This window comes from Gossypium hirsutum, chromosome D01 (genome assembly GCF_007990345.1).
Source record: "Gossypium hirsutum isolate 1008001.06 chromosome D01, Gossypium_hirsutum_v2.1, whole genome shotgun sequence".
In the NCBI taxonomy this organism is placed as follows: Eukaryota; Viridiplantae; Streptophyta; class Magnoliopsida; order Malvales; family Malvaceae; genus Gossypium; species Gossypium hirsutum.
In genome coordinates, this window is record NC_053437.1 from 530574 (window position 1) to 547020 (window position 16447).

At 35.1% G+C, this 16447-nt stretch overlaps 2 protein-coding genes across 2 annotated transcripts; both read right to left on the bottom strand.

Moving 5' to 3' along the window:
- Positions 1-424: 424 nt before the first annotated feature.
- LOC121213690 (putative NAC domain-containing protein 94) lies at positions 425-4085 on the bottom strand. Its single transcript, XM_041086621.1, has 3 exons — positions 3196-4085; positions 2635-2924; positions 425-1635 (listed from the first exon to the last, which is right to left on the bottom strand). The coding sequence occupies exons 1-3, from the start codon at positions 3989-3991 to the stop codon at positions 991-993; spliced, it is 1731 nt and encodes a 576-aa protein (XP_040942555.1). The 5' UTR covers positions 3992-4085; the 3' UTR covers positions 425-990.
- Positions 4086-5956: 1871 nt separating this feature from the next.
- Positions 5957-7790, bottom strand: LOC107928958 (uncharacterized protein At4g06744). The gene has a single exon (XM_016860275.2). It carries the CDS (start codon positions 7595-7597, stop codon positions 6050-6052), a length of 1548 nt encoding a protein of 515 aa, XP_016715764.2. The 5' UTR covers positions 7598-7790; the 3' UTR covers positions 5957-6049.
- Between the last annotated feature and the right edge of the window lie 8657 nt (positions 7791-16447).

A 16447-nucleotide genomic window follows, 5' to 3' on the forward strand; every position in this document is an offset into this window, starting at 1 on the left:
ATGTCATATTTTAACCATCCTTTTGTCTAAATAACACGAGTAAGAAATGGTCTATTATAAAATTAACACCCAAACTATACCTCTTTTTTCATTTAAATACCTACATTTTATTCTGTTTCATCTCATTTTTACCTAAAATTGTTATCATAGATTATTTTAATTTTTGAAAATCGAAATAAAATATCAAACGTAACTGAAGTTAAATCCATTGAAACCTAAAATTGTTTAAACTTAAAATTAACATATAATAAATAATAAATAAAAAAAATTTTAAATTTACCAAACTCAAATCGACTACGAGTTTTTTTTTTTTTTACTTTTGTAAATATATTCAAATATAATATAAATACACAAATTGAAATATTTACTCTTAAGACCTTAAACTTGATTATGATACAAAGATATTATATATATATATGAATATACTAACGGTGAATTCTTGGTTAAGAAATCATCATAATGTAGTGATCTTAAATCTCATTGAGCTTAATGAATCAGTAAAAAATAATCATGCAAATGGTGGTATCGAAATTCCGAAACACTCAAAAAAGGTACAGAATTGGAATTGGCTCGTATCTGACTAATGATGTGGCTTATTCGGACTCAGTAAAGAGGACACTACGATGGTGTTTAAGGAGACGAATGGGTAAACTATGGAGCATGCATTTGGAACTCCAGAGACGAGGTCGGTTGATCAGCCGCACCATCGGCTTGTTACTGTTGAGAAGCAACCTGCAACATTGGGTTTTAGAGCTTCGACAAGTGGATAGTGATTCTCCCCCTGTAAATTCGCCTGATGTAACATTTTCGGTTAATCGGAATAAATAAGTAAAACAGAAGGACGCATATCGTTCTTTGTTGATCCGGAGTAGCATTTGCAAGAGAAGAGACTAAGGCTCCTATAGGAATCGGCTGAGAATGTTACGCATCGCGCATTGACAAATCGTATGGAACGAAAAGCACGACACCGACAATTTTAAGCATTATAACTCATCCTCGAGGTAACATAATGATTTTTCCTCGATTTCCACCCCTTCGAGAACCTCTTTGAGCTTCACCCCTACCTCTAGACATGGTGTTACTCCTACTCGCTGCCATTGAATGAGCTTCACTGTTCGGTCCGCCATTATTAACAGTTAGCTGAGTCAATGCTGCATTTGGAGGCCGAACTTGAAGGGCACGAACATTATTATCGATGTAATTTCCAGCCATTGTTGATGTTGATGCTCCGTTATTAACACCTCGATGTAACAACAAACCATTCGAATAATAAGGATGATATGGCGGCCAAGTCGTGTCCGAGTTACGATTTCTAAACACGGTATTATTTCTATTGGGTGCTGGTACAAAAGCTTCATTGTTTAGTGCCCCATCGACGGTAGGTTGAAACCATGTATTCGAGTAATACTCGTAATTGGGCATCGGGGAAGTGGTCAATGGATACAGTTCGCTATCAGGTTGTCCAGCAAAACCCGTCATCGGATATGAAACGTTTGTTGCCTCCGAGGATGCTCCGGCATCAAAAATTTGCGAGGAAGAACTAGTGTTGGTATTTTGATCAAAACTTTCAATGTAGTTTTCGTTTTGACCCTTCCTTTGGGTCTTGTACACCTTGCATAGAACACATGTATCAAGCTACAAAATGTAAAGTTAAATTTATTAGTAAAATAACAGTAACAACAATGGTGTATTTAAAGGTTAAATATGCTATTAGTCAAATACAAAAGAAGATCCAAAACAGCAGATAACCCAGGTGAAACCCAATAAAACAGAAAAAACAAACGAAACATGGGAAAAAAATAAAAGATAACAAAACAAAAACCTAGAAGCTTCACACAGACCCTAAACGGCAGAAAACTTCCCCTTGTTTCCGGTGAGTTTCTACTTTGTAAAAATTTTGAATTTAGTCATTATACTTTAATTTGATCAACTTTAGTCCCTATAATTAATTAATTAAAAGTAATCATTTGGTAAGGACTGAAATTTCAAAATCTTAAAAGTATAGGGACTAAAATTAATCGAGTTAAAATATAAAGACTAAATTCACATATATTACAAACTAGAGGAACTAATAACATAATTTAACCTATATTTAAACAACTTTTTTAACATTCAAAGGCAACATACTGCTAATTGAAATGTAAAATCATGATAAATTTTAATAAACAGTAAATGTTTCACTAAATAAATTCTTACCATTCTTTGTACTTATAATATTAAATAATTAAAATTTTAAAATAAACTCTCAATGTGATAAATAAAAGTAAAATTATAAAAAAAATAAATTAAATTTTATAATGTGTAAATGTTGAGGGTTAATATTTCTAGAATCAATATTAAATTGACACAATGTATAAATATTAAGGGTTAAAATTACTATTATGCTAATTTTAAAAGCTATCAAGCTATACTCTATTAGTCATTTAACCTTTGTAACCAAAAAAGAAAATTTAAATAATTAAGTCATCGTTTTGTAATTTTCATAATTGAATGACCAATTTTTTTACTATTAAATAAATTTTATTTGATAATACAAACGAGAGGCATATTAGATTATTAATTAATAATCATATATTATATATAAATATTTGAAAATTTGAAAAAAATATTAAAATTAAATTTGAAAGAATTTACCGTCATGCCATCCTGGGGTTTGTTTTGGGGTTTAATCAGGCTAGGATCAACTTTGTATTCATGCATTTTCCATTCAGTTTTGTGACCAGAAGGATGTCGGCCGGTGTGAAATTCAAGTGTCTTTTTGGAGCCTATAGGTTTCAGATCGCCTTCAGGGATGCTTTTATCCATTCCGGTCGGCTTCCAAAAGCCATTCTCTGTCGAACGATCTGGCCTTCCTCCGTTTGGGTATTTTTTTCTCCTCGACGTGAAGAAATACCATTCGCTTTCTCCATTTGGTTCGTAGGACTCTAACAGAAATATTATAAAACTTAAATAAAAAAATATAATAAATATTTGAATAAATATAGAATAATTTTAATTTTATATCTAATATTTGAGTAAGTTGGGGTCCACGCAACTGCTCCTGGTTACAAGTCAAAGTTAAAAATTATTTATTAAAAAGGATAATGTAACATTTAATCCCTGCGTTTTAGAATTGTTTTCAATTTGATCCCTGCACTTTTACCTAAAAAAACTAATACGAATATAATAGGAATAATTAAGGTTTAGTTAGGTTACCAGTGAGTTTGGCAGGTTCTGTTCCATAGAGATCAACCTCCCAAATAAGGTTAGAAGGTAAAAGTTCATTGTTAACCTTCTTCAACAAGTAATACTGAATCAATTCCTCGTCGGTAGGGACGAATCGGACTCCAGGAGGAAACGATTGGATATAGTCTTTAACTTCAGCAACGGTTCGGCCGCCGTTAGAAGCAGTTGAGGAATTCAGAATGTTGTTTCGGTTATTGGCATTCTCCGCTGTTGTGACGGTTTCACCTCCTTCAAAAGCGGTGGTCTCGATGTTCGAAGCAACTGTGGAACTTAGAACATTGATTTGATCATAAAAATTTTCCTCCTGCGTGAAGAACTGACCACCTTCAAAAGCGGTGACGTCGATGTTCGAAGCAACTGTAGAATTTAGAACACTATTTAGGTTATAAATATCTTCCTCCTGCGTGAAGAATTGACCAACTTCATAAGCGGTGGCGCCGCCATCCGCAGCAGCAAAGCAACTTAGCGTGCTGTTTTGATTAAAAATATCTTCCATCATTGTCGCCAATTCGCTGTCTTCATAAGCGATGGCACCACCATCCGTAGCAGCTGAGTAAATTAGTCTGTTGTTATAATCCTCATTCTCCGCTGTTGTGACGATTTCACCTCCTTCAAGAACGGTGGCGTCCATGTTCGAAGCAATTGAGGGATTTGAAATATCGTTTTGGTTTTCAATATTTGCTGCCATTGTGACAACTTGATGACCTTCAGACGTGGTGGCGCCGCCGTTAGCGGCAGCTGAGAAATTTTGCTCTTTGTTTTGCATATTTGTGGAAAATACGATGGTACGGTAAGGAGCGATAAAATACTAATTTTGGTTATCTGGGAAAAATTTTAAGCTTTCTATATTTAAATAAACAAATATTAACAAAATCGGAGTTGTAGTAGGGTTAGATATAGAAATTTTAGGAACAAAAATTAAATTATTTAAAAAATAATATATTTTTAATAAAAAACTAATGGTAGAAAAAATAGTTTAAATAAACTTTTATAGACACTTCCCGAAGCCTCTTTCAAACTTAATTATGTATTTTTTTAATTTATAAGTACAAAATTTAATTATTTAAATCCCATTATTTATTTTTTTTAAATATCCTTCAAAAGTTAATTAAAAAAACTGTCTTCATTAAAAATTTTGGTTATCTGATTTTTTTTTCGACCATTAAGATCATATATTAATATAAATATTTATTATTTATATAAAATATTAATTTTTTTATATAATAAATATTAATTCTTTAATAAAAATTTATAAAATTAGAGCTCAAGTTGAAGTGAATTTTTTATTTAGGAGGAATCCCTATAACACTAGGAGAGAATTTTTTTTTATTTAGGATGAATCCCTATAATACTAGGAGATAATATACATTAGAGACCAACAAAATGGGAGAGAATTTTTAGGAATAAAAATAATATTATTTTAATTACCAAAAAATATTATTTTTAAAGAATAATTTTTAAATTTTAAAAAATAATGAGATATTGTATGGACCCGCTCCTATAGGAATCGGCTGAGACTATTATGCATCGCCTATTGACATATTGTATGGAACGAAAAGCATGGCACCGACAATATTAGGCGTGATAACAACGGGTAGACCATGTCCCGGTGGATAGCGATAGACTCGTCCTTGAGGTAACGTTTTTCGTTTAAGTGAACCATAGGATGAAGTATTAACGAATCAAAGATGTCATAAAATTCGAGCGATGATACAAACCAGCTGCTGTATTGACAGAACTGTTGCTGTCATAACAAAAGGAACTATTATCATATGCTACTTGGACTCGAGTAGAGACAATTTTAATCAACTTATAGCTCGAGATGCTTTCTTCGGAGTCGAAAGCACAACAAACTCCGATCCTTCACTCATTCCACTAAGGTCTCACATAATATGTTATATGCATACGCTTTAGCCAAATGATTACCAGAACTAATTGAACTTAACCAAGTACGATAACCGATCTTGCATGACGAATGGTACTATATTGAGAATAACCCCTTAAGCTTTCCATTGGATATGCTCTCATCCAAATTTGAGAACACCATTAGTAGTAGTAGATGATGAAGAAGAACCAGAACCAGTAGATTCTTTTTTCTCAGATTCTTCAATGGAATTCGAATTATATCCATTTTCCCCTTCCGTACAAGGAAACCATTTGAAAGATTCTTTCCTCTCACAACTCAATTTTCTCGAGAAAAAATTACCGGTTAAAATATGCCATCAGTCCCTATACTCTTCCAAAATTTTATATTTAGTCTCTAGGTTTTTATTTTTAAGAATTTAATCTATCTGCTTTTTAAATTTCAAATTTCAACGTCAATTGTTAAAGCTATTAAAATTATTGATGTGATATTTTGAAATAAAAAAAAATCTTAGTAATCACATAATTAAAAAAATAATGTAATGAACACAAGCGACAGTAAGAGCTAGTAGGAGCCCTGACTCGTTAAATTGGAAATTTAAATTTTGGCCATTTAGTACATAGTAAAATTGCACTTTGACCTTTTAAAAATGATAAAATTTTAATTTAGTCATTTAAAAAATCATGAAGATATAAGCTATTAAAATGGTGAAATTCCATTTTAGCTCATAAAATTACACAACTTAATTTCGCCCCCAAAAAAAGATTTTGGCTTCGCTCCTTCTAATGAATCTGAATCTAATAAAATAATTTTAACAGTATTAATAATTGGGCCTGAATTTTTTAATCTGAAAATAGAGAGATTGAATTTCTGAAAATAAAAGTAAAATGACTAAATTTTAAATTAGGAAAGAGTACAGGGGCTTATAACATATTTAACCTTATTATATTTTCGTTTTGTTCATAACCGATGAGGTTTAAGAACACCATAAGTAGTAGCTGACGGCGAAGAAAAACCAGAACCAGTAGATTCTTTTTTCTCAGATTCTTCAGTGGAATTTGAATGAAACCCATTTTTCCCTGCCATACAAGGAATCCATTTGAAAGATTCTGTTCTATCACAAATCAGTTTTCTCGAGAAAAACATAGCACAATCGGCTTTTGATCGTTGCTCCGGCAAATCCAAGATACAGTTGTTCTTAACGTTGAGCTTCTTCTTCATTACCAAATCCCGGCATGCCGGTCCGACTTGGGTGAAATAATTACTCGACAAAGACAAGTTTTGAAGATTCGATAACCGGCAAACGATTTCCGGTACTTCGCCGTAAAATTCATTGCCGGCTAAATTGAGTTGCTCCATCTTTTTCAAACAACCGAACGAATGTGGTATCGGCCCGGTTAGTTTATTCATTCCGACGTCAAAAACGGTGGCGTTTTGTAAGTAGCCGATCTCGTACGGTAAACAACCAGTGAGTTCGTTGTTGAGGAATAGTACTTCGAGGAGGTTTTTAGCTTTGCCAATACTTGGCGGGATCCGACCGGTGAACTTGTTGTTTGCAAATGTTATGTATAACGCCGGTGTATCACCTAAATTTTCCGGTAGACGTTGCCTGAAATTGTTGTTGTTGATGAAGAGAACGTCGAGGTCTAATTTGAAAACTGTCGCCGGAACGACGCCTTTGATTCGGTTGAACCTTATATCGAGGAAAGTTAATTGTGTGGCACGGAGGACTTCCATCGGGAAATCGTCGGTGATCTTGTTGTTACTGAGATCAAGTTCGTAGAGGTATTTGATTTTGGACGTTCCGATGAACGGAACGGTGCCGGTGAAGTTGTTGGAATTGGCATGGAAAATGGCTAAATCTGTTAATCCGTCGATGAAATCGTGGAGTGGAAGGGAACCATTGATGCCGGAGAGCTTAGCGCCGTTGAAATCGACGGCGGCGACTGCTTTTTTTTTCACGTCCGGTCGCACATCACAATTGAAGCCTTTGTATTTGCAAACGTTGGGACCGTTCCATGTTTTTGTGTATCTTTTGCCATTTTCGTCTGGTTTGATTAGCTTCTTGAACTTTTGGATTACTCCATAAGATGTTGCGAGCAGTTCGTTTTCGAAGCAGAGGTTGCTGCTCCGGTAACCACATTTCGACGGTGGTCTTGGCGGTGGTTTTGGCGGTGGTTTTGGTGTTGGTTTTGGTTTTGGTTTTGGTTTTGGTTTTGGTTTTGGTTTTCGTATTTGTGGTGGTGGTGGTGGTGGTGGTGGTGGTGGTGGTGGTGGTGGAGATGCTGGAGGTGGACATTCAGGTTCAGGTGGCGGAGGAGGACAATCTTCAGGCGACGGAGCAGGAGCTTCACCGCCGCCGCCGCCGATAATGATCTCTAACGTTTCCCTGTTAGTCCCAATGAACGGATACAGACCACCATCATCATTGTCACTAACCACCTCGCGAGACCAACAAGAACCAAAAATGGCGATCAAAACTAAAATCGAAAGAGAAAGATTACCCATTGTTTTTCTTTGAGAAATTGAGTGAAAGGCTATGGTGGATTATATAAGATTAAAAAAATGAGGGCAATAGGGGTTACCATAATTGAAGGGAAAGTCAAGGTTCACGACATGGTACAAAGTTGGATCGTACTGTTTTTGTCTTGGAAAATGAAAGTTTTGTTAACAACTGCTTGCTTTGTTACTCGATTCCCTTTGCACAATTGCACCTTAATAACTTCTTCTCATAATTTTTTTGTTTTTTTTTTATTTTTAATTATAAGTTTAAAATTTTCTATTTTAGTCATTAACATTATCAAAATTTAATATTTGGATTATTAATCACTGATAGTAGCTCTTTTTCATTAGTGTAATAATAAATATAGTCCTTAAATATTTACAGATTCTATCAATTTAACCTTAATCTTAAAAATTAAATTTAATCCTCAACTTTACACTTACTATTACTTCTTAAAAATTCAAAAATAAAAATTTATTTAAATATTTTTTATAAAAGTACAAAAGATTGTATAAAATACATACAAATTTATAAATGAATGAGTATCCATTTTTCTCTTTTTTTTCCTAACATAAAATTTATTTATTAAAATAAAACATTTAAAAAAAATCCACAAACAATACTTGAACTAGATTCAAAATTTTCCTTTTTTTTAGTTTATTTTATAAATACTAAATTTTATTATACATCTAGCATTGCTTCTTAGTCCTCGTCAAATTTGTCAAGCATTGGGCAACGCCCTCTCCCACAACCACAAGCACCAATAACCTTTACTCTAGACTACTTGATTTCCATATTCTCCATCATCGCACCATCGAACTAGGATTTGGTAGTGGAGTTGCTCTCATGGCCTTCCACCTACTGAGTTCATAAGACTTCATCCCCAAATCATGCCCGTCCTCAACTACGACCTCAAACGCAACAACCCATTCTAAGCAACAACCTAAAGCATTGATTCCCACCCTTTTTGACTTCAAGTTATAGCTTTTGACTCAACTTGAATATGGTGATCGTTAATGTTGAAAAAAGAAAAATTTTGAACTTGCATAAGTCATCTTCGTGGTTTTTTCCCCTTAAATTGTTTTATTAATAGTATTATTTTATATATATAATTATTATTTAATAAATAAATTTCATGTTAGAAAATGAGAAAAATAACATATTCATTTATTTACAACTATTTTGTATGTATGTTATTGAATAAGAAATTTTAAATAATTTTTTATATTTTTTAAAGTTTTTAAAGTTTTCAAGAATCAAGACTAAATTGACAAAAATGTGTAAAGTTGAGGGTTAGATTTTTCATATTTAGAACTAAATTGATAGAATCTATAAACATTGGAGGGCTAAAATTGTTATTATGCCCATAAAAAAGCCATCGTTAGTGATTTTAATAGAGAAGTTATCAAAATATTAAATTTCAATAACGTTGGGGACTAAAATATAAAATTTTAAACCTAAGTGACCAAAGCAAGAACACACTAATAACTGGGTGATTATTTATTAAAGTACCAGTCTCGAGTTTAATCTGTACAAAAAGATTTTATTTAAAAGGATTTGGATAAAAGTATTAGTTTAATTGGCATAGTTGACATTACAACAACTTAGAGACTCTAGTTAGCATCAATCTCGAGTACAATCTTTACGAAGAGATCTATTTGATATTTGAAAGGACTTGAATAAAAATATTAATTCAGTTGGTATCATTAATGTTGTGAAAATTTAGATGAATTTAAACACCAAATATCTTTCACTTTAGCAATAGGGGGATTGTGGGTAATTTAAGCAAATATGAACCCAAAAATTTGGTTTAAATAAAAAGGGTGAAAGTGCCTATGAAGTCCCTCCATTAAAGGGATTTCATCAAATTAGTCACTCTACTATTAAATGCATCAATTTGATATTTGTTCTAAAAGAAAAATTAAATAATGTCAAAACCTAAAAAAGTTAACATTTATAGACGAAAAACTCAATTGAAAACATTTTTTTTCATTTGCAATCTCCTAGCAAAAAAATTCATTTGCAGTCAAATAAAAAAGTTTCAAAATACAACTTAGTTAAACTTGTTCATAGATTGGATCAAAACTCAAAATTTAAGAAAAAAAACTTTGACCAAATTAAAGATTTACTCTATGTATTTAAAAAATTAGAAATTAAGCCCTTCAACAGTTTTGATTTAAAATTGTCAGTCCAGACATTAAAACTGTAAATATTTTTTGTAAAAATTTGTCAAATTAACATATTAATTGAGCTGCCCATGTATATCTATTGATGGAAAATAAACATGATGGCAAATTTTAACAGTGACTATAAATCATGTCGACGGTTGAATTAAGATTTTTAAATTAAAAAGTAATATGATTAAATTTTTAACTTTTAAATTACAGAGATAATCTCGAATTCTATAAAAAAATATAAAAACTAATAAAGTGTTTTAATCAAATGAAATCTATATCTATCCAATCAAGTAGCTTGAAATGTCACACTAATTGCTTTTTTTTAAGAATAATATCCAACTAGCTGAAGACAACTTTAAAAAACCCTTTTTAAAAAGTTATTTTAGAAGAAAAATACCAAGATGGGGACAAAACACAACGTTGTCGTTTTGCATGGAATAGTAGCCAAGCCAGTTAAGAGTAGGTTCACATGCATAACAAAACCAAAAGAAAAAAAAATCAAATCCACTCTGCTTTTAGAAATTTCAAGATGGGCCCTATACTTTTTAACCCTTTGCAACCTAAGCCTATCTCTTTTGAATGGTGGCAGAGTAGCTGGTCCTGTAAAGATGGGCCAACGCCGACGGTTTTGTTTGTTTTATTGCTTTTCATCGGCGTCTTGGGGGTCAAGTTTTGCTCTCATGAGCCCCAAATTGCCATGTGCATTTCGGCATCTATAATGTCTATGTCATATTACGCTAAAAAAATCGAGTACGGAAGTCGATTTGAGTCGTGGTATTATATGAAATTTTTGATTAAAATTTGGGTTCAAGTATCAGAGAAGTTATTATATTAGTAAATAAATAGTATTTTATCTTATTTTTTTTAATAAATAAATTAATTAATTCATGTACGTTAAAAAAAATTTATTTTTTCTATTAAATACTAATATTTAATACTAAAAATAAATAAAACTTTTAATAGAATGAATAGTCAAAAAAGTTTTATATAAGGGGAAATGGACAGTAACAAATTCTTTTCCTTGTTCCCGGTCCAGCAGGAAATTGACGTGCTAACCTTCCTTTGACATGACAGACACCGGCAATTATGTGTTTAGGCGTGTAGCAAAGCGGATACCCTAAAACTATTCTATTCGACCGGTTCAAAAGCCCAATTGCACATTTTATTTCAATATATTTTATATTATGAATCAGTGTATGGATTAAGTTATTTGTGGGTTTTTTATGATAATATTATAAAAAAATAAAAATTTATCAAAATATTATAACTTTTTTTATTTACCAAAATATATAATTTTTTTTTATTTATCAAAATATATAAAAAAACCAAAAAAAATTAGATCGATGTGATAATTAACTGGTCACGCCAATGGGATTGGCGGCACCAAAGGTGCCAAAACCATTGGCGGCACCAATGGTGCCAATGCCCTTGGTGGCACCACTCGTATTATAAATACGACCTCTGTCCAGCTGAAGAGAGAAAAATCAAAAGAAAAAAAAAGAAGAAGAAGAGTTGGCGCAGAAAAGAAGAGAAAAAGATGAGAAAAAGGATGTATTTTTTTAAAAATAATTGATTATATTGTTGTTATTATTTTGTATATTTTGTAATATTTTTTGTTTTAGTTTAGTTATTAAGATTAATAAAACTCAAAATAATAGTATTAGTTAGTATTATTATTATTATTATTGTTGTTGTTGTTGTTGTTGTTGTTGTTAGTATTAAGATGTTATTAATGTATTAAGATGTAACTTAGTAATATTATTGTTAGCAGAAAACTAGTATTATTATTATGGTTACTTATTATTTTTATTTACGAAAATAAACTAGTTAGTAAAAACTAGTATTATTATTATAGTTAGTTAGTTAGTTATTATTTTTAGTAAAATTAATAATTTTAGTGTGTATTATTTTGAGTATAAAATTATTAATATTATTTTGAGTATAAAATTAATAATTTTAGTGTGTATTATTTTGAGTATAATTTTTTTTAAGTAATTCAGTTACCATTCGAGATTTTTTATGAGATTTTGTTTTTTTTATTTGACAGATTAAATATTGAAGATGGATGCTAAGTTTCTTGTATGCATTTATTTCGATTGAGTCATACTGACAACAAGTGTTGGATGTGTATTTGAATGTCGGCAACAAATAGCAATGAGATTTAATAGAAATGTATCGTTCGATAAAATGAAGGCAAGGATTAATGCAAAAATCCATAGACGTTGTGAGAGAAGGATATCAAAAATTTTCTACAAGTGTCCAGTTTCGACAAATTCGTCGAAATGGAACTTGTAGACGACGAAAACGTGGAGACAATGGTCTATCTCTACTGTGGGAATGGGAGTGAGAAGAATGCACCGATTCACTTATTTGCTAAGTTAGTCGGTATGGAGCAAAATGCATCTAATGAAGAAGACGGGGCTGAAGAACCGCGGATGGTATTGAATCAACTATGGGTGAGATCGGTATCGAACTGAATATTACAGCCGATGTTGACATGGTTGGTGGTGAAGAAGAAGGTGCCGACGAAGAAGAAGATGGTGGCGATAATTGGGATGAAAAGGTCGATAGTGACGCTGATCCCGATGTGGACGATGTACCTGATGATATTGACGCTGAAGATGTCAACAACGATGAAGGCATTAACGCTTTTTCGGTCGGGGAGCAGATGCGGCGTATTGTGATACACAATAATCTTGGGCCACACATGTCGCTCATAGACCCCGACGCAGCGTATGTATCTGAGTTTCTGGAGTACCCTGAAATAGTTCATTCTCACGGGCTGGCCGTAACATCTGATGATGATGAGTTATTCATAGGCCAGAGATTCAGTTGTAAAGAAGAGTGCGTATATGCCATTAAACGGTACAGCATGAAGATATCAGTGGATTATAAAGTCTCCGTCTCTACTCCGAAAATATATGTTGGGGAGTGTTGGAAGGCAGCGGAAGGCTGCAATTGGCGGGTACGAGCTGCATTCATTAGAAGTTCTCAGATGTGGGAGATACGAAAATTTATTGGTCCTCATTAGAGGTGCTCATGAGTCGGGCGGTCTGGCCCGGCCCGACGGCCCGCCCGAAATATGGGAGGATTTAGGTAAAAATATAGGCCCAAAATATGGGCTTGGACAAAAAACTAGGCCCGTTTAGAAAACGGACCGTGCCTCGGGCACCACTTTTTTAATTTTAAAATATTTTTTAAATACTTTTTAAAAATTTTTTAATTTTAAAATATTTTTAAAATACTTTTTTTAATTTTTTAAAATTTTTAAAATAAAAATGGGCCGGGCCAGGTCGGGTCCGGGCTTATGATTTTTTTCCGGGTCGGGCCTGGGTAAAATCTTAGGCCCATATTTTGGCCCGAGCCGAAATTTTTTTATGGGTCCGGCCCGACCCGGCCCATGAGCACCTCTAGTCCCCATATATGCACATCAACACGTATGACAGAAGATCATGGAAAACTTGATTCGAAAACTATTTGTACGTGTATCATGCCAATGGTGAAGGATATGCCGACCATTAGAGTTTCAGTACTCATTGCGAAAATACAAGCACGATTCCAGTATCGAGTCTCATATCGGAAGGCATGGGTAGCTAAACAGATGGCGATGGAGTAACTGTATGGGGATTACGATTCGTCGTATAACGAGCTTCAAGGTTGGATAACTGCTATGCGGGAGTACGTACCGGGGACTGTGATTGAGTTGCAGACAAGTCTATATTACAGCCCGGATAAGCAATTACAGCCGACAAAAAAAATTTTCCATCGGATGTTCTGGACGTTCGATCCATGTGTGCGGGCATTTCCCCACTGCAAGCCATTTGTGCAGGTGGATGAGACCTAGTTGTATGGAAAATATACACAGATACTGCTTCTTGCAGTTGCGCAAGATGGTAACAGAAACGTGCTCCCGATAGCATTTGCTATCGTAGGTAAAGAGAACATGGAGTCTTGGGAATTCTTCCTCACAAATCTACGGAGGTATGTTATTAGGAACGATAACATTTGCATCATCTCCGATAGAGGGAAGGGTTTAATTGCAGCTATTAGGCGTTCCGGTGTGCCATGGAGATTCGTTTACTGCATTCGTCACATTGTGTCAAACTTCCATAAAGATTACAATAATGCAGACTGGAAGAGACAAGTCGTGGCAATGGGTAAATGATAACCTTATCTTTTCAATCTAAGTTGTAATGTTTGATGTTATCAACTTACTAGAACTTATTTTTCATTAATACGTATGCAGCATACGAGTTAGAACCACATATTTTCCGGCAAAGAATGAACCGTCTTGAGAGTGACATGGAGGGGTAGACAAACACATCTTTTCGGTAATGGTTGCGCACAATGGAGCCGTGGCAGTGGGCTCAAAGTTTTGACGAGGGCTTTCGTTATGGCCACATGACCACAAACTTAGTCGAGGGGATCAACGCTGTCTTGTTGAAAACACGTCATCTTCCGATTGCATTGGTATTTTCTGCTACTTTCTACAGGTTGGCTACGTTGATGCCAAGAATGGGGGGCAATAAGTCGACCAGATTTAGACGGGACATGTGCTTGTCGAACATGTGAGGGATGCAATGTTCGTAAACCGTCGGTTGGCGAGGTCAATGAACGTGGAAATATATTCACGACGACTGGAAACGTTTCGAGTTACTGAGAACATCGGTCGTCGAACTAGGTCCTACGGAGTTGATCTCAGAAACAGACGGTGCGAGTGCAGGAAGTTCGAAACACTTCATTATCCCCGTGCGTATGTCGTGGCAGCGTGTGCTAAAGTTAACCTTGATGCTGAACAATATGTCAATGATGTGTACACGCTGGAGCGCACATTGCGTGTCTGAGAGAATGAGTTCCCCGTCCTGCCGGACCTATCTACGTGGGAGGTGCCGCTGATCACTTTTGAGCTTCTCCCAGACGCAGGGCTATGGAGGAATCCAAAGGGTCGTCCGCAGTCAAGCAGAATCCGTAATGAGATGGACATTAGGGAGAAATCTGACGGAAAGCGTTGTGGAATATGTAGGTTAAGTGGTCATAGCCGGAATAAATGCCATAACCGAAACTTTCATGTCGGGCAGTTGTCGAGATCGGGGCGAAATTGAGCTACTGACCCAAAATTTTTATGTATATTGTTATAAAAGGTAATTTTAAGATTATATCGATTTTTTTATTCGGCTTATGCTTATGCTTAAATTGTATCCAAATTGTAACATTACCATTTAAATGTAAAAAAAACCATGTGAGCGTTGTGGAATTATTAAGATTATATCGAAAATAGAGGCATTCATAATTTGATTGAGCTTTAATATAATGAAAAAAGTCGTGGCAATGGATATTTATACATAAAATTCAGAAGTAAGCAATAACTAAAATACAAATATGGCATTTATGGAAAAAGTGCATTAAACCCCTAAATTTGATAGTTCGATGGTGTTGTCCGGGGGGTATACCTATGCGGAGGTCGACGCTCACGGCCTGGGCGACGACTAACATCTTCATCGTCCGCAGGTGGAGGCGTGGAAAACGTAAAGGAAAAGTCCTGTTGCTCGTTCACCGCCGATGAACTTGAACCATCATGAGTCCTATAATGCTGCGGATACGTGTCGGGCGGGCTAGGCATGCCGTACTGCGCCCGGAGGGATCCAAACAGTTCAAAGTCGTAGGCGTATTCGCCCTGTGCGAAGCTCGGATAATATTCACCACCCACCGAATCCGGACGATAGCCATGTGAATCCATATTTAACTGTGATTGTCCGAGATCTGGCTGGGGGTCCTGCTTGAGCTCTACCTGTTGCGAAGAATAATATGCCATCGGCTGCGCATCCAGCGTGCTTGCTGCGTCCGATCCCCAAACTTGCTGCACGTAGGGGGGATTACAGTTGATTGCGCTCCAAGTAAATACGGCTTCCCGCAACTATGGTACCATTGTGCATACTCCAATGATGGTTGCAGGTCGGTAACCATAACCATCTGAGGAATTCGGCGCAATCGATCGTTCCACAGTATGACGTATTTCCGGTGATATATTCCCCAGTCCAATTGAACTCTTCCTCTCTTTGTTAAGCCGTGATCATCCCCCAACTGGCACGGCGGATCCGGGATAGGTTGGATGCACCCAAACTGCCAAAGCACCCGATCGCCGTGATACCACTCGACGACGTTGAAATTTATTATTGGTGTGTTAGTACACCATATGTGAGAATCAACGAGTGCGGACGAGGGTACAACATTCAAAATTTTCGGCCTCCGATACGGCATCCATATAAACTGCATGAGTAATAACATTGTAACGAGTTAGACCGATAACATGTAAGTAAGATATAGAAATAGAATATATGTCATTAATAATAGAATAGCAGCTTACCCCTTCCTGGGCATGCTGTTCAATCCTGAGGCGGTATATCGGGACATCACTCGACTTCCCAATGCCTGGACGGGTCGTCCACCTACAAAAATTAGTACAGGGTTTAGGGTTGGTAACATTACCATATATATTATTCGGGACAAATAATGACAATTTGTAATATTTTTATCACCTGAGTGGCAGTGGATACAGATAGGGTTGGTGAGTAACGCGTGCCAAAAATGGCATCCGATAAAGCGCCCATGACTGCAGCAGTATGAAGCATCCACCGATGTCTTTAACTTGCGGCTCTGTCGCCCGACAAAGCTCCCGGT